General features: G+C 43.2%; 1 protein-coding gene across 6 annotated transcripts in view; it reads left to right on the top strand.

Moving 5' to 3' along the window:
- IKZF4 (IKAROS family zinc finger 4) overlaps positions 1–25,102 on the top strand; it is a 71,341-nt gene that overhangs the window by 20,361 nt on the left and 25,878 nt on the right. For 3 of the 6 annotated variants that reach the window (XM_058169284.1, XM_058169283.1, XM_058169282.1), the window contains exon 2: positions 13,766–13,820. In XM_058169284.1, coding sequence (XP_058025267.1) covers positions 13,781–13,820 — 40 coding nt within the window. In that variant the 5' untranslated portion in view covers positions 13,766–13,780. Of the gene's footprint in view, positions 1–13,765; positions 13,821–13,914; positions 14,023–18,302; positions 18,488–22,734; positions 22,881–25,102 lie in introns of those variants that run through there. The other 3 variants (XM_058169286.1, XM_058169285.1, XM_058169287.1) reach the window with 3 other exon arrangements.

Genomic DNA, 25,102 nt, shown 5'->3' with positions numbered 1-25,102 from the left:
AATCCACATTCAAATTTTTCAGAACCCTCAATCTGTTTAAAACTTTCTGTAGCCAAATCCTTGTCTTGTTTTTTGTTGTTTATTTTTGTTGTGGTCCACCAGCAGCCCGTGCAGCTAGCGGTGGAGTCAGATAGTGAGGAGGCTGGGGAGGACCATGGGCCAGTTCTGGACTCTGGGGAAGGCCCGGGCGAGGGCTCTGCATCAGAGGCAGAGATGGGGCCAGGGCCATCTGGGAGCGATGCGTGGACTCCGGAGCCTCCAGAGGCGGACAGCAGAGAGGCAGAGGAACAGGAAGAGGCTGTTCCTAGTGCACGCATGCAAAGAGCTTCCAGAAGGCAAGAGCAGCTAAAGCAAAGGATGACTCGAGAGTAAGGCCAGGAGATGATTGGCCCCTCCCAAAAAGCTTAAAAGAGCAGCAATGGCTCTTGGGCTCTTTGTAGGCAAGCAACATTACTAAAATTGTTTCTAGCCATCTCTCTTGTTTCTGAAGTTTGTGGGGCTTTGCCAATTAAAGCCTTTGCCAGAGTGCCAAAGAGGACAAAGGTTTGTGATAAAGTCAAAGGACTTTTTCTGAAGGGTTTGTTTTGGAATTAATTTGGACTAAGCTGAGAATGAAGTACCGTATATACTCGAGTATAAGCCGAGTTTTTCAGCACGTTTTTTGTGCTGAAAAACGTCCCCTCGGCTTATACTCGAGTATAAGCCGAGTTTTCAGCACGCTTTTGTGCTGAAAACGCCCCTCGGCTTATACTCGAGTATAAGCCGAGTTTTCAGCACGCTTTTGTGCTGAAAACGCCCCTCGGCTTATACTCGAGTATAAGCCGAGTTTTCAGCACGCTTTTGTGCTGAAAACGCCCCTCGGCTTATACTCGAGTATAAGCCGAGTTTTCAGCACGCTTTTGTGCTGAAAACGCCCCTCGGCTTATACTCGAGTATAAGCCGAGTTTTCAGCACGCTTTTGTGCTGAAAACGCCCCTCGGCTTATACTCGAGTATAAGCCGAGTTTTCAGCACGCTTTTGTGCTGAAAACGCCCCTCGGCTTATACTCGAGTATAAGCCGAGTTTTCAGCACGCTTTTGTGCTGAAAACGCCCCTCGGCTTATACTCGAGTATAAGCCGAGTTTTCAGCACGCTTTTGTGCTGAAAACGCCCCTCGGCTTATACTCGAGTATAAGCCGAGTTTTCAGCACGCTTTTGTGCTGAAAACGCCCCTCGGCTTATACTCGAGTATAAGCCGAGTTTTCAGCACGCTTTTGTGCTGAAAACGCCCCTCGGCTTATACTCGAGTATAAGCCGAGTTTTCAGCACGCTTTTGTGCTGAAAACGCCCCTCGGCTTATACTCGAGTATAAGCCGAGTTTTCAGCACGCTTTTGTGCTGAAAACGCCCCTCGGCTTATACTCGAGTATAAGCCGAGTTTTCAGCACGCTTTTGTGCTGAAAACGCCCCTCGGCTTATACTCGAGTATAAGCCGAGTTTTCAGCACGCTTTTGTGCTGAAAACGCCCCTCGGCTTATACTCGAGTATAAGCCGAGTTTTCAGCACGCTTTTGTGCTGAAAACGCCCCTCGGCTTATACTCGAGTATAAGCCGAGTTTTCAGCACGCTTTTGTGCTGAAAACGCCCCTCGGCTTATACTCGAGTATAAGCCGAGTTTTCAGCACGCTTTTGTGCTGAAAACGCCCCTCGGCTTATACTCGAGTATAAGCCGAGTTTTCAGCACGCTTTTGTGCTGAAAACGCCCCTCGGCTTATACTCGAGTATAAGCCGAGTTTTCAGCACGCTTTTGTGCTGAAAACGCCCCTCGGCTTATACTCGAGTATAAGCCGAGTTTTCAGCACGCTTTTGTGCTGAAAACGCCCCTCGGCTTATACTCGAGTATAAGCCGAGTTTTCAGCACGCTTTTGTGCTGAAAACGCCCCTCGGCTTATACTCGAGTATAAGCCGAGTTTTCAGCACGCTTTTGTGCTGAAAACGCCCCTCGGCTTATACTCGAGTATAAGCCGAGTTTTCAGCACGCTTTTGTGCTGAAAACGCCCCTCGGCTTATACTCGAGTATAAGCCGAGTTTTCAGCACGCTTTTGTGCTGAAAACGCCCCTCGGCTTATACTCGAGTATAAGCCGAGTTTTCAGCACGCTTTTGTGCTGAAAACGCCCCTCGGCTTATACTCGAGTTCACGCTCGGGAACCCCGCACAGGAGGGGGTACCGAACGGACTCCCATGGGAGGGACGGGGAGCGGGCCCGCCGAGGTCTCGCGGGATTTGTCGCCCCCAGGCCGGCCCCTATTCCCGTGTCTGGTGGGCGGACGGCACAAACTTGGCGGGCTGTGCATTGGCGCGGGGAAGCCCTGGTGGTGCAGTGTTCCCGTTCGCCCTGGCCTCCGTCCTCCGATCTCCTGCGCTGGGAGCGAGCGAGCGAGCCAGCGAACGGCTTCGGGCACCGCGGACTTTGGCAAGGAGGAAGGTGGGAGGGAAGCGGAGCTGCCGGCTGTGGGGGGGTTGAGGGGCGTGCAAGAGGAGTGAGCGTGGAAAGGCCTTTTTGTGTGTGTGTGCGTGTGTGTGCGCGCCTGTGTGCCCTAGGGAGGGAAGCGGAGCTGCCGGCTGTGTGGGGGGGTTGAGGGGCGTGCAAGAGGAGCGCGCCTCCTCCTCTTCCTCCACGCTCGCTCCTCTTGCACGCCCCTCAACCCCACCATCCCCCACCCTCTCCGCGCGTGAAGGTCACCTCCTCCCTCTTCCAGGCGGCGGCGGCGGCGGCGGCTCCGAGCGGAGCGCCACAGCCGGCAGCTCCGCTTCCCTCCCACCGGTCCCAGTCCAGCCGAACGGTGAAAGCGACATGCCGAGCGCCGCTCCGCTTTCACCGTTCGGCTGGATTGGGACCGGCTTACTGGGTCAGCGGGCGGGCGGGGAGCCGCCAGCCTTCTCGGCTGAGGGAGGGAGGGTTTCCCCTTGAAAGGGCTGCGGGTTGGAGGAGCTGCCGGGCCCCCAGCTGGCCCGTCCTGTCTCTCTTGCGAGCGAGTTCCTAAGAGCCGCAAGGATACCCAGTTCAAAGCAACCCGCGGGGCTCCTCCGTCCCGTGCTCGCCCCGGGTCTCGCACGTGGGGACGGCCGGGCTAACGCCTGGCGTTTTGCCGGCTGGAAGCTTAACGCTGGGATGATGAGCCCAAGAGCGGAGCGGCTTTGAATTGCAACCTTGGCTGGAGTTTCGCTTCACCTTCCTGCATCGGTTGGCCTGAGGGCTTCAAGCGAGCCGGGCTGCGTGGGGAAGGCTACCGGTCGACCCAACCAAACCCCTGGCTCTACACGGCTGGGCGGGCGGGAGAAAAGGGGTGGGTAGAAGGGGCTTGTAGGAAGGCTTCAGGCGCCCGAGCAGAGCTGGAGCCCGCCAGGCGGCTTTTCCGAATGCGTTGAAGCTCCCCATCCCTTCCCCGTGTGCCAGATGTGGAGCCCCTGGCAAGGGCCGCCTGTGGATGATGGGGCTTGGAACTCTGCGAGTCTGGAAGATCCAGCCACCGCTCGGGAAACCTCCTCCTCAGCCGAGAAGGCTGGCGGCTCCCCGCCCGCCGGACCAAGCCAAGCGGTCCCAATCCAGCCGAACGGTGAAAGCGGAGCGGCGCCGGCATGTCGCCACCGCTCGCTGGACTGGGACCGTGGGAGGGAAGCGGAGCTGCCGGCTGTGGCGCCCGCTGAGCCGGAGCCGCCGCCGCCGCCGCCGCCGCCGCCGCCTGGAAGAGGAGGAGGTGACCTTCACGCTGGAGAGGGTGGGGATGGTGGGGTTGAGGCGTGCAAGAGGAGCGAGCGTGGAGGAAGAGGAGGAGGCGCGCTCCTCTTGCACGCCTCAACCCCCACACAGCCGGCAGCTCCGCCTCCCTAGGGCACACAGGCGCGCACACACACGCACACACACACAAAAGGCCTTTCCACGCCACTCCTCTTGCACGCCTCAACCCCCACAGCCGGCAGCTCCGCTTCCTCCCTAGGGCACACAGGCGCACACACACGCACACACACACAAAAAGGCCTTTCCACGCTCGCTCCTCTTGCATGCCCCTCAACCCCCCCACACAGCCGGCAGCTCCGCTTCCCTCCCTAGGGCACACCAGCGCGCACACACACGCACACACCAAAAAAAAGGCCTTTCCACGCCACTCCTCTTGCACGCCTCAACCCCCACAGCCGGCAGCTCCGCTTCCCTCCCACCTTCCTCCTTGCCAAAGTCCGCGGTGCCCGAAGCCGTTCGCCGGCTCGCCGCCGCCTCCCAGCGCAGGAGATCGGAGGACGGAGGCCAGGGCGAACGGGAACAGCCCACGCTCCGAAGAGGGAAAGGGAGCGAGTGGGTGGGTGGCTGGGACGAGACCCCCACCACAAACACACACACACACGCCTCGTGAGACGTCTTGCTTGCATGTCACACACACGCACCGCTCGCTGGGAAAAAAAAAAGGATGGATGGATGGATGGATGGAAGTAAGGAAGGAAGGATGGATTGATGGATGGAGGCGACCGCTTTGAAGCGCAACCCTTCTCCCGCAACTAAGGGGGGGGTCAATGTTTTCCCCAATCCTAGGGTGTGGGGAAACAGTCATTCTTTCTTCCCTCCTAGTCTCTCCCGAGATCGCACTGCAGCGCCCATCATCCCCAGCCGGCAATCTGAGCTCGTGCCATGGCCGGCGTGGAGGGTGTGGTGGTGGTAAAACGGCCAGGAGAAAGCTTTCGCTCTTTTCGAGAGGTCCTCTTGGAAGGCTGCCTTGGAAAGGGAAAGTGGGGAGGGGGCAGAGATTTCTCCCTCAAAGGTCCCCTTGGAAGGCTGGGTTGGAAAGGGAAAGTGGGGAGGGGGCAGAGATTTCTTCCTCGGGTCCTTCTAGAGTCCTTGAGAAACTGATATCATACAAGGTTAATAAATTATACTCCTCCTCCTCATTGATGAGTTTTTCATCCTGAAATTGATTGAAACAGTGTACCATCATATGCTGCCATAGTATAGTGTTAACAACATCTGTAAAGATGATATATGAGCATGACACTAAGTTTTTTCTATATTTCCCTTTATTGAAAAACTTCCATCATGCTTCTTTCTGAAAACAAAGGTCATTATAATATACCTCATTATATATTTGATTTGATGATATTTCAGTTAATAAATACCATTTAAGGTGTTAAGCTTCTTTTCTTTTTCAGCAGCAAAGTGAATTACAACTTTAAAGAACTTTATTACTTTATATTCATTTTATTTTAAGTATAGATTTTAGATTTTTAAACAAATATGTTTAGAGCTTTTATATCTTTCAAGTTATTCAAATTATCCCCTCAGCAGGTATATAATGGCATCCAATTCCAATATCATGTTGGGGCTTTTGAGCAAGGGAGGAGGAACGTGAGCACCGCCTTTCGCGCTGGCATTCCGGGATTTCCCTTTGTTTAGAGCTGGGAATCCTCCTTCCCCCTTTTGCACTCCCTCCCTCCCTCCCTCTCTCTCTCTCTCTCTCTCTCTCTCACACACACACACACACACACACACACACAGACTTCTAAAGTCGATTGGCACAATGAAAGGCAAAGACCACAATTGTTTTAAGAAAGAAGCTTTAGCAGGGAGGGGGGATGGGAGGGTGTTTTAAGTTTTGGCAAACAGCCAGGCCAACTGTATTGGAGAAGGTCACACAACTGGCCTTAACATTTTAGCTGCTGTCTTTTTCCTCACACTTGGGTTTAATGATATTAGAGACCCTTATTGCCCTGCCAAAAAAAAAAAAAAACGCCACCCCAACGACTATGAAAATTAACCTTCTCTGCCAAGAGACACTGTGCAGGGTATTTTCACTATTGGTGTGCATACAGGCTTAGATTTGTGCTGGGTTCTTAGTGCTTAGAGCACTGACCTTCAGAGGCACCCTGGTCCCTTGGAAGCTAAAGGAGGACTCATTTTCATGCTTGCAGTTGTATTGTCAATTTCTGTGAGACAATGTTGTTGAAGTAACTCACTCACTCATTCATTCATTCATTCATTCCTTGTGTGTCCAATCACACTTAGCCAATAAAAATTTATTCTATTCTATTCTATTCATTCATTCATTCATTCATTTTATTTTGTCAAATACATATTAAATAATTATATAAATATAAGCATGAATTGAATACATAAAAGGAATACAACTAAAGGGAACATTAGGACAGGGACGGTAGGCACGCTGGTGCTCTTATGCACGCCTTACAGACCTCTTAGGAATGGGGTGAGGTCAATACTAGATAGTCTTTGGTTAAGGCTTTGGGGATTTTGGGAAGAGACCACAGAGTCAGGTAGCACATTCCAGGCATTAACAACTCTGTTACTGAAGTCACATTTTCTGCAATCTAGATTGGAGAGGTTCACTTTTAAGTTTGAATCTATTGTGTTCTCGTGTATTGTTGTGGTTGAAGCTGAAGTAGTCATTGATAGGAAGTACATTGTAGCAGATAATTTTATGAGCTATGCTCAGGTCATACCAAAGGCGGCGTAGTTCTAAATTTTCTAAAGCTGGGAATCCTCCTTCCCCCTTTTGCACTTTTATTGTTTTTCGTTCAAATAAATATTCATGTTATTTTACTTGGCTCTATCTTTATTTTTTACATTGACCAGTAGCTGCCTCATTTCCCACCCTCGGCTTATACTCGAGTCAATAGTTTTTCCCAGTTTTTGTGGTAAAAATAGGTGCCTCGGCTTATATTCGGATCGGCTTATACTCGAGTATATACGGTAATTCTCAGCTATTCCAATAAAATACATTTGTTTAGGACTGATTGTGTCTGGTAATAACTATTTGGGCCTAAGTCACAACAATTTTAAATTCGTAAAGATTATATAATCTTCATTTTCTTATATTGATGATTAAATACATCCAGTGTTTGCAGTCTTGTCTGTGTCTTGAAAGTGTCTGATTTCTTTGAAGTAGTTAATAGGTAATTTCCAAAAGCAGTTAGCAAGAGAAATGTGAACTTAGTATCCTTAGTATCCTTGCTGAGCAATTCTAGTGAATTCCCTGATCTCCTGATTCTTCGTCTCCTTTCTAGAGATTGTAAGGATTCACATTAGCAGGATACGAAGGAGCAACTGTAAGGACATGTAAGGACAACATTTGGGCAATCTTGTATTCTTTTGTTATCCAGAGAGGATCAAAGGAAGCAATCATTTTGTTGGCTCCCTATTTGTGGCTGCAAACATTGATTTCTCTTTTTGCAGAGCTGTTTTCTGTATGCCATCTTGCCTGGAAGTCTTTATTTTTCTTGACGACTTTAAGAAGGATGAATCTTTTTTTATATATATCACTAACAAAAATAATAGAAAAATATTATGTAAACTTCTAAAGAGAAAGATTTGTCTGACAGTGGACAGGAGGTACAAAATATCTAAATACAATGTGTGTTGTATGTTTTATATTACACTTATATATTAATAGGAGGGCAAATAAAAGTTATATAGATTCACAGGTTGCAATGTTATAAAGGTTTGTTGCTGAATCTGAAAGTCAAATAGATGTGTAGCAGACACTCTGGCATTTTCAATACCATAATCTATAAGCTATCACACTCATTGGCTGTGGTTTGTATAGCACACTGCAGTTATGGCAGATTAGCTTAGAGTTGTATGCAGAGCATAATCTGACTGTACTTTTAAAAATGATTTTCAATTATTTGGATGTGGGCAAAATGACTGGTTAAATCAGCCACAATCCTAGTCATTTTATTTTATATCTAGACAGGAAGAAATAACTAATTGAATTCAGGAAATAATAAATGTTTTATTAGGAGAAAGAGTGGATTCCAGTTGATTTAAAACATGATACAATAATACTGTTCTGAAGAAATCCATATGAACCTAGATAATTATTTTGAATCATTGCTTTTCCATACAACTTCCTTGGTGTCACAAACTTACTAACCTGCCCATAAGTTATAATTCAAGCAGTTTTTCACCCATCAGCTGACATTAGTTGCTCACCAGCACAATTAAAGGCTAATAATATGTGTGACTGTACAACTTCCTGTTTTCCAGGTAATGCTAGACAATTTGTTTGGAATACTGGGCAGCTGGGAATATTGGGAGAGTGTGAAATGGTCCTCTCCTGGCTTTGTTTTATTTTCAATGAATTACACTGTTGTGAAAGAGAAGAGTTTTGCCAGCCCATGCTGTAACCAGAAGACACTTAAAGAATCTCACCCAGTTACACACACACACACACACACACACACACACACACACACACACACACACACTGGGGGTCTGGCAACTATGCTGAGGTCTGTCTAGGTTTTGTTTCCCTGCAGTTTTTCAGTAACTGCTTTCCATCAAGAAAACACTGATCTTTCTTCCTTTTGTAAAGATTGCAAATCAACAACATCACGCCAAAGTTTCAGTGTGCTTGTCTATTTAAAATAATTGGGTTACTTCTGAAGGCTTTATTCCCCAGGTTTTGTCACTCCGGGAGGAAAAATTCATTATTTCAAAAGTGAAAAGAACTTCAAGGGCTTCTGATGCCACTGCGCTCTACTTTTAACGTGCTACTGCATTTTCAGTCAACTGAAACTTCCAGATGCTCTTCAAGGACAACCCCATTTAGAGGACATTCAATAGTTCAATGGGAAGTGACCAGAGTATGGGTGACTATGAGAAAGACCCTGTGATGGCTTCCTTGGGCACTGGCTTGGATGACAAGGAAGAGCCAGTTCCAGCAGCATCTGACAGGGACTGTGGGGAGCACCAGGGGGACATAGAAGGTTCTGTGACAGAATCTGATGGTCAAGATGACGTTCTCCAGGAATGCCAGGGGAGTCAGCGAGCACAGCCAAATGGCTATGCAGGCCAGAGGAGAAATGCAGCTGCAGCCAGTCAGTGGAGAAGATGAGTTGTGACCTCCACCTGATCCCAGGTCACACAGAATGGAGCACAGTTAGGTGCAATGGAAGACAGCAAGGCTACTTGTAAGGAGGCAGCCTTGCCCCCTCCTAATGATGCACACCGGTCAGTGCCTATTTACCTCGGTGCTTGGAGCCTGATGATTGTCACAGGCAACCACTCATAACTACCTTTGAATGTTCTTAACTTATTGCCTTGAACTCATTGAGACCATATTGCCATTGTCATATCTTGAACCCCTGAAGCCAAGTTGCCTTCATTGTGCTTTGAACCCATTGATGTCAAATTGCCATTGTGCCTTGAACCCATTGACATCAAGTTGCTTTCATTGTGCCTTGAATCTGCTGGAGTCATGTTGCCTTTGTTGTGCCTTGAATCCACTGAAACCACATTTGCCTTGGCCGTGCTTTGAACCCCGAGCATCATTGGTTGTATGAAATAAACATACTTACTCCACTTGTTTGTTTGTGTGTGTGTACTGGAACAGGACAGACCCACTGGTTGAGGAATGGATGTAACTGGCATGCAATGCACAGTTGAGCAAAGGCCCTCCTAGCCATGACTGTCATGTTCTCGAACAGAAGTGGCGAGTCTAGGAGAACCCCCAGATTATGTGGCGAAGGTTGTTGAGAGTGTGGTGGCTTGGCAGCTTCCCCGGTACCTGGAGGAAACTGTCTATCTAGACCCATACCAGTCCGGCTTCAGGCCCGAGTACAGCACGGAGACGGCTTTAGTCGCATTGGTTGATGATCTCTGGAGGGCACGGGACAGGGGATGTTCCTCTGTCCTTGTCCTGTTAGATCTATCAGCGGCTTTCAATACCATCAACCATGGTATCTTGCTGCAACAATTGGAGGGTTTGGGAGTGGGGGGCACAGTTTTTCGGTGGTTCTCCTCCTACCTCTCCGATTGTTCGCAGACGGTGTTGAGTGGGGGCCAGAGGTCGACCGCTAGGCAACTCACTTGTGGGGTGCCTCAGGGGTCGATTCTCTCACCCCTCCTGTTCAACATCTATATGAAGCCACTGGGGGAGATCATCCATGGTTTCAGGGTGAGTTGTCAACTGTACGCTGATGATACTCGGCTGTACATTTCCACCCCGAACCACCCCAACGAAGCCGTTGATGTGATGACCCGGTGCCTTGAGGCCGTTCGGGTTTGGATGGGGATGAACAGACTCCGACTCAACCCATCCAAGACAGAGTGGCTGTGGATACCAGCATCCCAGCACAGTCAGCTAACTCCATCGCTGACTGTGGGGGGGCGAATTGCTTGCCCCCAAGGAATCGGTGCGCAACCTTGGCGTTCTCCGGGATGCACGGCTGTCTCTAGAAGACCATTTGACAGTCGTCGCCAGGGGAGCTTTTTATCAGGTTCGCCTGATTCGCCAGTTGCGCCCCTTCCTTGATCGGGACTCTTTGTGCACAGTCACTCATGCCCTCGTTACCTCTCGCCTGGATTACTGCAATACTCTCTACATGGGGCTCCCCTTGAAGAGCAGCAGGAGGCTCCAACTGGTGCAGAGTGCGGCCGCGCGGGGGATAGTGGGAGCGTCGTGCAGCTCCCATGTAACACCTCTCCTGCGCAGGCTGCATTGGCTACAGGTGGTCTTCCGGGTGCGATTCAAGGTTTTGGTCATCACCTTTAAAGCGCTCCATGGCATGGGACCAGGATATTTACGGGACCGCCTGCTGCCACCTACAGCCTCCTATTGTCCGGTGTGCTCTCACAGAGAGGGCCTCCTTAGGGTGCCGTCGGCCAAACAATGCCGGCTGGTGGCCCCCAGGGGAAGAGCGTTCTGACCCTCTGGAATGAACTACCTGTGGGGCTACGTCTTCTCCCTGATCTTCGGACCTTTAAGCGCGAGCTCAAAACTTTCTTTTTTCACCAAGCAGGGCTGGCCTAACGATTTTATTTAGGGTTTTAGTGGTGTTTTTAGAAATTTTTAGAATTTTTACATATTTATTTTAATAACTCAGCATATTGAATTAGATTTTTGACTAATATTGGATTTTAAGTGTTTTGGTATCCATGTTTTATCTGTGCTGTACACCGCCCTGAGTCTTCGGAGAAGGGTGGTATAAAAATTCTAATAATAATAATAATAATGATGATGATGATGATGATGATGTGTCCTGCTCTGTCTGGGATAGTGCAACTCCATCCATGACCAAAGATGTTAATTTTCCAAAAACCAAAGAGCTCCAGATTCAAAATTACTTTATCTTGCCAAGATTCAATTTTAATTATTGCTCCCCATCCAGACCTCAACAGCCTCCAGGCATCAAGAAAGGGTGGTTGTGACATCATTTAACTCACCATGGGCAGGAATGGGCAACTGAGTATCATAATCATGATATCTCACCCCATATTGACAGATGATCTCATCCAGCAATTTCATGTAGATGTTAAAACAGGAGTGGAGAAATCCCTGACTTTTGAAGGACCCTGCAAAGCAGCAGCCAAGAGTTAGCATTCTCCCTCCTGATCAACACTGACTGGAAACAGCCTCAAAGAAAGGAGGTAAACTAGGACAATGCTGTGCCTCTTATTTCCAGTCCCTGTCAGATGCCAACAACCAGACTTACAGAGGTGTAGAGTTCAAGCTACTACTTTATTATGTTCTGCCTATGGAATCTTCCCCAGTCTGGCAGCTCTCCCTTGGGAGCAATTAGATAAGGCTACAAGGAATTTAGGATGGGCTGGTCCTGGCCCTTTGACGGTTGTGTAGTGACTAGCTGCACACTTGATCCCTCCTCACGACCAGGTTAAGTCTTCCCAACAGTCCCCAAACCTATTTCAAAAGAAGACTATAGTTGATGGTATTGAAAACTGCTAAGAGGTCTAGTAAAGCAAGGACAAATATACTACTGTCCTGCTCGTGCCAGAAATCATGAAAAAGTGTGACCAATGTCATTTTCATCCCATATTCAGGCCTGAATCCTGACAGAAGGGTCCAGATAATCCGTTTCCTCAGGATCCTTTGAAATTGCAACACAGCCACCTTCTCAACAACCTTCTCCAGGAAGGGAAGAATAGAGGCAGGATGAAAATTGTTCATCAGCATGAGATCTAGTGATGGTTTCTGAAGAAGGGGGGGGGGAACTACAGTTTCTTAAAGGGCAAGGGTATCACCCCTCCTCCAGAAATGCATTAACCACTGCCAGTGCCCAACCATACATCATTTCTTAGGAAACTTTTGTCAGCCGGGGGACACAGGTCTAAAACATAGGTGGCCTAAGCTCACATTCCCAAGGATTTTGTTCACTTCCTGAGGAGCAACAGGGTCAAACTGTGTTAGGCACAAGCAAGTAGACCTACATGTGTAAGGAGATGACTCTGTTCTGGATCCCTTGCAATTGTGCAAGGATTCAAAGCTAAATCCACCCTTGAGGCCTTCCCTCTGACTGAGTGGGTGTTTCCCAACAAACTATTCCCAGATAAGAACCATGATGGCACAGTGGTTAGAATGTAGTACTGCAGGATAACTCACTGCTGACTCCAGGAGTTCGATTTTCACTAGCTCAAGGTTGACTTAGTCTTCCATCTTTCCGAGGTCAGTAAAATGAGGACCTGGATTGTTGGGGACAATATGCTGACTGTAAACTGTTTAGAGAAGGCTGTAAAGCACTGTGAAGCGGTATATAAGTCTAAATGCTATTGCTAACGGGGCAAGCACCCACCCTGGGCATCTCCATCAGACCAACGTCCATGCCAGCATCCAGCTGGGAACAATTTAAGTGACTTTATCTGCCAAAAAAATCAACAAATTCCTTAGTGCTCCTGCAGGTTGACCTCCAGGTCTTCCTTCCCCAGAACAAATCAGGTTATCCTAAAGAGGTCTCCTGGGCGATTATCTGCAGATGCAATTTGTGTAAAGTATTTCTGCTTCACTGCATGCATTGCCATGAGGTTGGCTTTAATAGTTCTTACCCGTGCTCAGTTGAATTCATTCTTCATCATCCTCCAGTGTTACTCTAGATGTCATTTGATCTGCTTCATCTCTCCCAGTTCCTCTGTATATGACCTGGCCTGACAAGATCTACAGAACAAGAAAGGTCACTTAGGTGCAATCCTATCTGAAACCCCAATTACCCTCCTATCCCAGGCGGCGACTAGACTCTCAGTAGGACTATGCAGCAGATGTTATAACCTGCAACTCCCTCTGAAACCTCGTTGCACCATACACCGCTGCTGCCATCTTCCATTCACCATTTGTTACTGTACCTTGCTACTAAAGGATTTACTATTACGGTAGCAGTGGCCGCTTGATCAATGAAGATTGAACCCAGCATTGCCTCCTCATATGAGATTGATAGTTCTTCCTTGCAACTTTTTAAAGGAGCATTCAGCTTCTATTTTGTAAGCTAATATTATTTGACAGTTTCCTTCCTTATATGGATGGCAATTAATTTCAGACATAATAACAGACAACATGGTGGAATATTTAGCATGTTTTTATTAAACATGCAAATTATTGATATGTGAATGTACAGACATGGATATAGCTTTTTATTCCCAGTAGAAAAAGTATTTGTGCATGTGTACTAGAAAGAGAGAGTGAACATGTTATAAGTCAGCGTCTGTTAATGCAGTTCTGGATTCCAACTGTGTTTGTGTTTATGTGTGAAATATATTCATTTTTTTAAAAGTGTAGTTTGATGTCCAGTTGCAAATAACATTACAGCTGTAACCTGGAGATATATGTTAATGCAGTGCAATTAAAATGATTTAGTTAGTTCTTGTATGTTCAAATAATATGACACCATTGCTGAGCCAGGAGGGAGGGCTATCTTGCAAAAAAAAAAAAAATATCCAGCTCCTGTTTTATTTTGCCTGGTGCTCTGACAGACCTCTGTTTTTCTCTTTTTTTTCTTAGCAAAGTGTCTTCAAGATGGAGATAGAAGACTGCAATGGGCGATCTTACATATCTGGTATGGATTTTTTTGCATTTTTCTGGTTGAAATTGATATTTTTAGTGTGATCTTTTGTCTTGATTTCTGTTTCTTATTAAAAAATACATTGCAGGACTTCTAGCTTTTTATCAGATTAAACTTCTACTTCCGGCACTTTTATACAAGAATATTCAAAATGACTGAAGGTTGAGGATCCTCATGACTTCTTTCCCAACATAAGGTGGGAATTAATTCCTCCATTTGTTGCTCTCTTGAAGATCTGGGAATCTAAATATGGGAGAATATATTTTTTCTCCACCCTTTTTGTCCTTAGTCTGTGGTACTTGCTCCAGCAAACGACTGATAACGGAGACCAGGTACTGTGAGTTGGTTCAGTTCAACAGCACAAATATCCTAGGGCAAGGGTCAACCTGGTTATGTGAATAGATTTTTGAGGTCCGTAAACTTGGATGGGAAAAGTATTACAACTTTAATTTTTTTAACTTAACATTTAGCTTGTCTTGTAATTGATTTAATGGATTAATATAGAAGTATTGTACATACATTACTCTTATTACACACTTATTTGTTTTGTAAAGTATTTTTATAATCATTTGAACATAATTGGTTTCTTTTGTAACACAGTTTATGTTTATACATTTTATTTTATGTATTTAAATGCATTCTTCTGGGAAGGGGACTTTAGGTTTCAGACTAAAGGAGTCAATTGCCCCAAAATAGTAACAATCTCTAGCTTAGAAAATTGCCTTCCTTGTGGGGATTTTGGTGCTCTCTGGGCTTAGTCATTTGCTTGCACATTTTTTGTTACCCAACTAGATCACATCATCAGGGTGAGTGTGGAGTTTGCTGCTTGTTTATATATAGTACCTTGCCCTGCCAGATTTGGTGGAGGTATGATTTTCTCCTTGGTAGTTCCTTGATTAGAGCATCGTTTTTTGCCAAAATTGGCAGGGCAAGCTATTGTAAACCAATAGATAGCAAAATCCTAGTTGGGTGACAACTTGCCTGCAAGGAAACAACCAAATTTAGAGAGTATCAATTAATTCCATAGTTGCATTCTGAGCTGTAGATATTTTCTTCTGTTAGTTTTCCTTCCTATGCTCATGTTAAACTATGGTCAGTGCCCCAAGGCACAATTTGACTCAGGAGATTCCATTCAGGTCTCATCTTTTTCTTGGTTCTGTTGGTTTGAAGGAATGTGCCAAAATTGGAGGAACAAGGGATTGGTGAGGTGGTCTTACTAGGCTACTGCACAGTGATTGTGTTCTGAAGAGCAGATGTGGAAAAATACTGGAGCTTGTCCTCAACCCACTGTCAAATTTGGCATATATTTTTGCTATGAAATATAGCAGACTTGCAACTTGGGCCACTAATTCAAAGCAATTAAATTAGTTGTTTGTCTGACAATCTTCTGTTCTAGAAATGATAGGTTTCTCTGTGTTTATTAGCTGAGAACAATCAATTCACTACAAATTTAAATTAAACCTTTTTCCACCAGAATTACCTCACTATGCAAACAGTTCTCTCTGAACACAATGTATTTTCCAGGCATACTTACTATTTTTCTGTGAATGTTTTGTCAGTTTGGTCATTAGCTGCATTTTTTTGTTATGGGGTTAATATGGTGTATGTGCGTGTGTGTACCCCTTTGCTCTCCTTTTTAAACCATCTGTCTTATTAAATCTCCTGAGATACTTTTTGATCCTATCCCTTAGCAGCTCCTAGGCAGTCTATGAAGTGACTGATTAATGGAGAAAGACAACATTCCTAGTTGGTATTCCCTTTGACTCCTCTTGGAGTAATAACAGCCCACTACTTTAAAACTTTTGGAAGGGTTGCCTCCATCCATTGTATTATATTTAAATGTAAATTATTTTAAAATTAATTGCAGTCCTCAGGAGATAAAGGGTTAAGAGAATTCAATTTAATTTGACTCCTGCTATGCATGTAAATGTTTATTTTACAGATGGAGGACTGGAAGTTTTTTTTTTCTGATGGAAAGGGTGGAAATAAACTTATTAGTATTATTAAAGTTGGGACAGGTGGAGCAAATACATATAATTTTAAAAGGATAAAAAGATAGTAATACTTTAATTCTGGTATGTTATTTTAATTTTAAATATGTAACTGTATTTGGCCTCACAGAGTAAATGGCTCTGGTTTCATGAAATCCTTTTTGTGATTACAGTAGTATATTGATAGGTCCTGAAACTTCCTAAAGTCCCCATTGGCTTAAAAGTATCAGCCTGGCTGTTTATTATCCCATTCCAGATCACACTCCTGAGATGTGAATTGAGCTTAGAAAAAGTGACTGGCCCAAAGTCTCTCAGGTACTTTTCATGCCTGAGTGAGGACTAGAATTCATGGCCTCTTAGTTTCCAGCCTGATACCTTAGCCACTGTACAAAACTAACTCTTGGTTTACATAAAAGTTGATAGGATTCACATAAAAAGGAAATGTAGAGAAGAAAAAAAGTGTACTTCTTGGCCAAGCTGATGAATAAGATAGACCAAAGGCTTTCCCTTCATATAGCATTTACAAAGGATTTAAATGGTGCCAGGAACACTAATGAATATATTAAACTCATTGATATAATTAAAAACCATACTTTAATTGTTAGAGGTAAATTGTGGATGGACTGACTTTGGAAAAAGAATATATATTTTGATTGGACAGGAAAGCATCATAGAAGAGTAATTATCAATAAAAGAATCAGAATTACTTGCAGAAAAATGTTGATTTAGATAGCAAACAGATGGAATATGGGTCAAATAGAACCTTTGGAAAAAGCTGGCTGTTGTTCTTTTAAATCATGATGTAATAGATGTGTCCTGTTAGCAATGATTCTGATCACTAGTGAAGTGTCTAATATAAAAATTACATTAATTTAAAATCAAACCCACTAATTTATTGAAGAAAAATTCAGAAAGTAGAGAACGTTTTTATAGATACTGCTGAAGTTACTGGGGATTAATAGTTTTTAATAGCATAAAAGAATTAAATTGATGTCATATAGTCTACAGTGCAAGTTGTTGATATAAAATAAGAATGAGTCCAATTAGAGTAGGGAACTACTGTACTGCTGTGAATATGCAATATTTTGGAAGCTTAATATTTGAGAGCTACCTTAATGAATTGCTGTCAAATGAAGTGTGTGCTTTGTGGTTAAAGATGTAGTAAATTACTTATCTAGTTACCTGTCTAAAGGTATCAAGTTAGTATGATGAGAAATTAGTAATCTGGCGGGCATAAATCATGGCAATTAGTAGGCTAATTGCGTGCAGAAGTGAACAATTAGGTGTGGCTGTTTTATGAAATACTGACTACAGGCAGTCCCCAGATTAGGATTTGATTCTCTTCTCTAACCCAAATTTATACTGAAGTTGGAACAGGTTACTATACCTGTTCTTCTGCATATCAGAGATGAACAAAAACAAGCATTTTTTGGGTAAAATTTAAACTTACAGGTTTTTTATTTTACAAGACAACCACTGACATTTGCATTTCAGAGATATTTCCTTACCTAAATAGAAAAACAAAATGACCAGGCAAAAAAACAGTGGGGGAAACTGTGAACTGCCACTTTCCCCATTGAGGTTGCTTTTAGAAAGCTGACAGGGAACTTGGAGATCACTCCTCCATCTCTTCCTTGGCTGATCCATGGAACTACTTGACACTTTGCTGAGTGGAGGGTGCATAAAGATAGCTATGAACTATGAGGAAATCTGCACCATACTCCCCATGCTGGCATGTGCCCAAGGGCCCCTCTCTTCAAGCAGAAAGTGGGCTCACCCATCAATAAACCCTAGACCAGTAATGGTGAACATTTTGGGCTCAGCTTGTCAAAAATTTGGAAAATGCCTAACTTGCCTCTACTGACGTGTCATAATCCCCCCTCCAAACAAAAGATGGCACAAATTTTTAAGTCCCCCCTCCCCAGTCTAGGCCAATCTGAACAGTGGTACTTGAAAGTGCTACGACTGGGCCAGAGTCAAGGCCCAGGCCTCATCTTCAGCCTTAGAATCATCATTGTCATTCAAAAAGGCCGCCTCACGCTGTTCTCCAGGATCTGCCGCACACCGCACAGCTTCAGGTGGTATTCTCTTTCTTTTCAGAGGCCCCTGCAGCCTACCTGAGATCTTCGTTCTTGAAGTAGCTTCAGAGAATGCCTCTATGGCTGTGGAAGAGCCACCCAGAAAAGCCTGGGTGACACAGCACAGCCTTATTTATTTTATTTATTTATTTATTTTGTCACAACATCATACAAAAAGATTATATAGTATATACACATATAAACATATATAGGAAGAAGAAAAGAAAAACAATAGGACAGGAACGGTAGGCACGTTTGTGCGCTTATGCACGCCCCTTATGGTCCTCTTAGGAATGGGGTGAGGTCAATAGTAGAAAGTTTTTGGTTAAAGCTGTTAGGATTATGGGAAGAGACCACAGAGTCAGGTAAAGTATTCCAAGCACTGATGATTCTGTTGCAGAAGCCTTCTGAGGCAACTTTTTGAGGCTTTGGAGGCAATGTGAGAGCACACTCTATTCTCGTGCAGCCTTCGTAAGCGTTCAAAAATCTCACAAGGATGGGATGGGCTTTTGAGAATATTTGCTGTTGGGTGTTGGCGAATGCCGGACGCTGGAGCATCACTGAAAACCTTGCGGATTGCCACCTTTGACATGTATGTTATAGAATCACCATCAATGCCCTAGACCAGTGATGCCAAACCTTTTTGCGGTCGTGTGCCAAAAATGGGGGGAGCGCGGGGATGTGTGCATGCACGCGTGCCCACACCCATAATGCAATGCTCCCCTGTGCATGCGCGCATGACCCCCACAGACATGTGTGCATGACCCCCCCCCCGCGCTCCATTTTGGGCCTAGCAGCAGTGATAAAATGCTACCACTTTGGGCCGGTTCGGCTGAACCAACAATAAAAAATGCTACTGATTTGCTGAACCGGTAGTAAAAAAATGTAAAAATAAAGTTTTTACGATCAGCTGAGCAACACACAATCGTCGGAAGTTGTTTTTTTTTTACTTTTTAAACATTTTTTTGTTACCGGTTCGGGTGAATAGGTAATAAAAAAATGCTTTAAAAAAGATAAAAAAAGAGGCTCAGACGATCGCATGGCACAGCTGTGATAGTCTGTTTTGTTTTTTTTTTTACTTTTTTAAAGCATTTTTTTTACTACCTATTTGCCTGAGCCTTAAAGCATTAAAGTAAAAATGCTTTAAAAAAGTTTTTTAAAAGTTTCCCAAAATCATGCACCACAGCTGATTCTCCCCCCCCCCCGCCCGCTGTTCTACTTACCTTCCCAAGCTTCCTTTTGGTGTGTAGTGTGCATGTGTGTGCAGCCAGCATCTGGTGCGAACGGCACACACGCAGCACGCATGCGCGGCCAGCAAACCGGTAGCAAACCAATTCAGATTTTACCACTGCCTAGCAGGCCTCCCTGAAGCCTCCGAAGGCCGGAAACAGCCAAACAGGTAAGCCCGTTTTTCACCCTCTCAGAGCCTCCGCGCAAGCCCTGTACTTACCTGGCATCTAAAACGGGCCATGTGGAGACTCCTGGGAGGGGAGGGGCGGCATGAGCATTCACGCACATCTCCTGCATGCGCGGCAGAGACCCAAAAATCAGCTGGCTGGCGGGAGGCGTGTGCACATGCGTGGTGGAGCTGATCTAGGGTGACAGCTCACATGCCTGCAGAAATGGCCACACGTGCCACAAGTTCGCAAATCACAGCCCTATACCTCCCAGTTTTGCCCAACTGAAAGTTACAAAGACAGAGATACAGTGTTAGTTGTTTTAGTAGTATATTTAGATACTTTAAAACTGAATTATGTGGGAGACAGACTTCCAGCAAAGAAAACCCAATTCAAGAAGTACTGTCTGGAATTCAGTCTCTCACCATCCTGAGGGCAAAGTAATCTGACTCAAAATGGCGGATGATTGGCTTTCTTGAGCCCACTGAAGCTGCACAGTTCCATGAACCACTGCATACGGTATTTAAAATGCATGTACTACTTTATGACTCTCGTGGAAGCATTGCGCAGCTTCAGCAGTTCATTGGTTCATGGCAGGAAAACACAGTTTGCCATTTTGATTTAGATTATGTTGCTAGTCGGCAATCTGCCATTTTAGGCACTGTAATAGGTCAGCCATCCGCCATTTTGTAACAGGCAGCCCTGTTCATACCTAGGGTCGGGCATTCTTAACCTGGCAACTGTCTGTACTCAGCATTTGGAAATACCCATTTGAAAATATGGACTAACCATCTAAGTTGCTGCAGGCTAGATTTATAATATTCTCCAGCAAAATATATTTTGATAGATCTGCTGGAGATAGATCATGGGGACAAAGTTTTAAAAGGCTGTAGGCTAACCAGGTTTTTACTCATTGACTGTTGTAAGAAGCTGAAAATATTTTAAATCCAACTGGTTTAATGTCATAAATGCTTGTTTGCTAGATAGGAATTAGTAAACAAATGTGTTAAGATAATATTGAACACTTTAAGAACTACTGTTTGCTGTGGCTAAAAGCTTATACACGCGCTGATATTAATGAATTAGTAAAGAACTGATGTCTGCCTATTTGACTTATAATTTGGTTAAACTCAATTACACATGTGCAGTCCAGTATGTTACAAATTATTTGGGGGCCCTTTTCCATTGTGTTCTTCCTGTATTATTTTTGTTACACTACTCTGTCATGTAGATCAGTAAAAAAAGCTATAGTACATGAGGGGGAAAATACAAAGGAGGAAATTGTTTGAGGGATCTTTCCCATTCCAAGAAATGTAAATTTTTGTGGCCTTTCAACTGCACTTTTGCAAAATATGGAACAGACTTTCAACCAGGTATTTCCACTTGCAAGAAAAATTGTTTGATACTATCTCAAAAGGAGTTTTAAAAAAAAACCTCCCACTGCTATGGAAAGGTATATAAAATAAGTATCTGCCTCCCCTAAAAACAAGATCAAGATTTGATGGCAGCATAATGTATTTGCATAATGTTTGTGTTAGATAATTATAGAATTGAAACTATTTGCTGTTGTATCAACATATACCATATTTCAATTGTTTATTTTTTGTCATATTTTTTCAGTTATTTTAAGCACTTATTATTTTTATAATGTATGTATTTTTGTGTTTTTTCCTTTTTTTTCTTTTTCTGTATTTTAAAAGCAATACAATACTTTTACAAATGCTAGGAATATTTTAGAGATCATTCAAATTCATCTGTCCTGTCACCACTAAAATTTGCAACATCATCCTGGTTCTTAGCATTGGAAGCAGCATATTTTTTCTCCTATCTGTTTACCTCTTTTCTGGGCCTTCCATTTTCTTTAAAAGTTTATAAATTGCAAATTGTATAACCCTCCTCTTTCACATTCTTGCCATGACAAATATTGTGGGTGACTCATTGAAAAAAAATATTTCCAGGACAAAAATTTCTGGTTTATCTTCCCCTTCTATTCAAAGAACATTTAAATCCCCTATTAATAAATCCTGTATTAAATATTAGAGCAGACTTCCACTTGTATCATAAGAATTTCACTTCCTTCTTTCCCATGTAGCTTTTCAGGAGAGCCATCACCAAACCTGCTCCAGGGGTCTTCTAAGCTTCCAATGAGAACAATGAAGGCTAGAAAGGATGGAAAATTCAGCCAGTTCTAGACCAGGGGTCTAGAAAAGTTAGAGGATTATTTTTTCTGTTTCAAATTCTCTTCACTAGTGATAATGAGAATTTAGGAAGTAAAGGCTTGTTCTGAAATAATTAAAGGTGAATTTTAAATTGATTAAAATCAGGTACTATTAACTGCTCGTTTTGATCCATTTTAAAAAGTGTCCCTGATTAATTGGGCAAAAGATCTTTAATGTTATTCCTAATAAAACATAGATAAAAATAAGGGTAGCAGTTATCTCACAAGAGTTAAATGTCTCTTCTCTCTTACACAAGGAGAATGAATTCCTTCAAAGAAAATGATGGCTGTTGCATTTTTACATAACTGAAAAAATTAAAACATTTCTTTTAAATTATTTTTAATATGTAAACTGATTACATTTGCATAACACTCACATGTCATCCTTTTTTGGGGGGGAATTAGTCTTTTTAAAAAGATGGGGATAAAATGTAATATATATTTCCAATTTTTTAAAAAAACCAAAAATTTTATTTCCAGAAAATTGATAAATTCTCAGTAGAGGTAGCAAAAAGGAAACACATCTTTTTTGTATAGATTTCAGTAGAATAATGGATTTTTCTTAAGACGCATCCAGTAAATTTAGGACTGCTTTCAAGATTTTTTTAAAGGTGGAAGAGTAACTTATCTCTATAGGTATATTTCTGACCAAAAGAATAGAATAATGCATTTTCTTTATTTTTTTTTTACTCCACCTATTTGATATTTCCCCTTGCAGTTTATAACAGGGAATGTTCTATGTATGTATTTATTGGCTCATTCTCATCATATACTGCTAGTTTGGCTACTGCTTTGTCATGATAATGAGACCAAAACACAGGGATGTATTTAAGCCTCACTGGATTAGGTCTGAAGAACTACCAATAGATTTTTCTTTGAGTGAAACACTGAGAGACCTTATTTCATATAGCACATATAGTGTGCTAAAAACTCCTAGCTTTTAAAAGTGACACAATCTTTCCTATACTGCATTCATGACATGATGGCAAGCAGATAACTGATTTTGGTTTTGGTTGTGTGGTTACCCTCAGTTAGTCTGGTCAAGATTTTTTTTAAAAATCCCTAAGGAATGCTACCCAGAAGCTGATTTAGGAGACAAGACATAAAGCGTGGCGGGAAGGAACCTTAGTCTCAGCCCAAGGGGACAGAGATTGCAGCCGTATAGATTCCTGCTTTCACAGTGCTGCTTGACTGTAAAATGACGGCCGTTTCTCTCACTTCCAGGAATCTCTTCTTCCTGGAAGGTGAGTGGCTGAGTTCACCCTACTGCCGAGATGCAGCCACACACACTCACAGCCTGTATTCCACTGCTGTTTCCAAGGAGTTGGCTGTGATAACACTCCAGGGTATCTTCAGCAAGCTAGAATAATGTAAGTTAAACGGGGAGGGTGTCTGTCTGGAATAACTCCATGCTGCTTCTGTTTTTATTTACACTTGGCGCCATGGGGAGTGTTGGTAGAGGGTGTTTTTGATGCCATGCAAAACAGTGGAGGAAGCCAATCACTTTAAACAGAGAGAAATTGATCTGTAGAATTCCTGATGTCTGTGCAACGAGAACAGTGACAGCTTGGAAATGCATCTGCGGGCTTTTGGATATGGATGAACAAGGAACAACAAAAAGAGCAAGATATGGCCAGTTTCTGTTTATCAAAGGAACTGCTAAGCCTCAGTTAAAGATTCCCATTTTTCTCTCCTCCCTTTCCCTCCCCTCCCTGAATCCTATGGAGAGTTCGGACTATAATTCACAGTGAATGTTATGGCATGATGCAGAAAATATCTCGGTTCAAGTAACTTGATGGTATTAGGGAGACCAATTCTTAGTTCATATTCTGGATAGTTTATGCTGTCTGTTTTGCATAATATTATTACTAACTTCTAATTCAAAACATTATTAGGAATATGCCACTGTTTCTGGGCATACACATAGGTGGAAATGTCACTCACATCTGTTTAATCCTTTGAGGAATCAAGGTGCTTAGACAATGATTGACAGATGATCATCTGAGTACGAAAATCTGAATTCTAGGGAGAAGGAGAGACAAAATGTTAAAAAATTCATAAATACTTAGTTGTATTAATATGAATCCTGGGTTCACCTAACTGATATTATATGTGTCCAGAAAATCCTGGAACATGTTAAATAATGTGAGTGTTAAGAATACAAATGCAGAAGTAATTGCCTGTTTCTCTGTTTAAAGATTTCACCACTCTCTCCAGATTTGAGCGGGTGTTCAAAATATTCAATAGTTTCCAGGAAATGGGCACACTTAAGGGGTACTGGAATGTGCAAAAGTTGTTGAGGAATGCAATTTCTGGGTTATCTTGATGGATTCTGCTGTCCCAGATGCTTAGCAAGCACCAGCAGGGAGATTGTCCACATTGTTATCTATTTATACACATTGTATTATCATCCTCAGTAGTATGTTTAGAAGCCACCAACATAAATGTAAGGCTTAAAGAAAGCATATTATTAAAAGATAAGTGATACATTTGGTATTAAGGTGCCTACTGGTAATGAAGGAATATTGTCTCTCACTACTATGAATTTAAAAAAAGTTTAATCTAGGCCCTTTTATGAAGATTTGCAGTTGCAGTAGTCTGTCTCTTGCTTAACTACTAACTGAGTTCACATACTATACAAAATAATGTACACTGGGTGACTTTGGGTCTGTCTCAACCTAACCTCCCTCATATGGTAGTTGTAGAAAAAATGGGAAGAGGGGACTGTGTGTGCTGCCTTCAGCACCCCAACCAGAAGCAAAATCCAGTTTCAAGAGATAGCTAAATACAAGAGGGAAAATAATAAACAACACCAGAGTTCATACTAGCATGCTGGTAAAGTACATTTTGGCTTAATGTGAGGTATGATCCTAGCTAGAGCATTTCAGGCAGACTAAATATTTCACCATCAATAAACATTACAGTGCACACAACATTAGAAGTCAAAAGAGTTATGCTAGTGTAGTTATGCTAGTATATTAGTTCTTCCAATATAGTTTTTTGAGTTAGAAGAACATTTATTTGATGCCTAATCTGCAGTTTGGAATCTAATTAGGACACAGTTTAGACATTTTAATAAGAATGAAGTGTACATTTTTACACCACTGTCTACATTTATAGCTTTGTCTAAACACTGTCTGCTTTGCTTTCCCACATCTTATGCAAGAAGCATTTTTCTGTTGTAATCATCTTGATTTCTCCTTCCTTGCTTATCAATTCTGATGCACTGTCTCTAGTTTTTCCTAGATGTCAGTTTCCTGATTATTGTAACTTAAAGCATAGCTTGATCCCAACTGTTAGTAAACTGGATTTAATAATAATAAAATATAAAATTGCTGCCTAGATTAGAATTGCATTAAGACATAGTCTGGAAACTGTGGTTTAAACAAACCACAACAATGTCTAAGTCACAGCATTTTAAATTGTGTCCCTTTTTCAAATTGCCTTTAAATTAGGCATGTCTAATTTCTGCAACTTTGCTTTATATGAGACAATTTAAGCATCGTATTGCATTTTAGTCATTTGAATTTAATATTATCAACCGGTGTCACCCCATTCCTCTTCCAATACATTATTGGCTTCTCAGAAAGGT

Source organism: Ahaetulla prasina, chromosome 2, assembly GCF_028640845.1.
Source record: "Ahaetulla prasina isolate Xishuangbanna chromosome 2, ASM2864084v1, whole genome shotgun sequence".
Taxonomy (NCBI): domain Eukaryota; kingdom Metazoa; phylum Chordata; class Lepidosauria; order Squamata; family Colubridae; genus Ahaetulla; species Ahaetulla prasina.
Note: the sequence above shows the minus strand (reverse complement) of the source record. Positions and strands in the feature narration are given on the sequence as shown.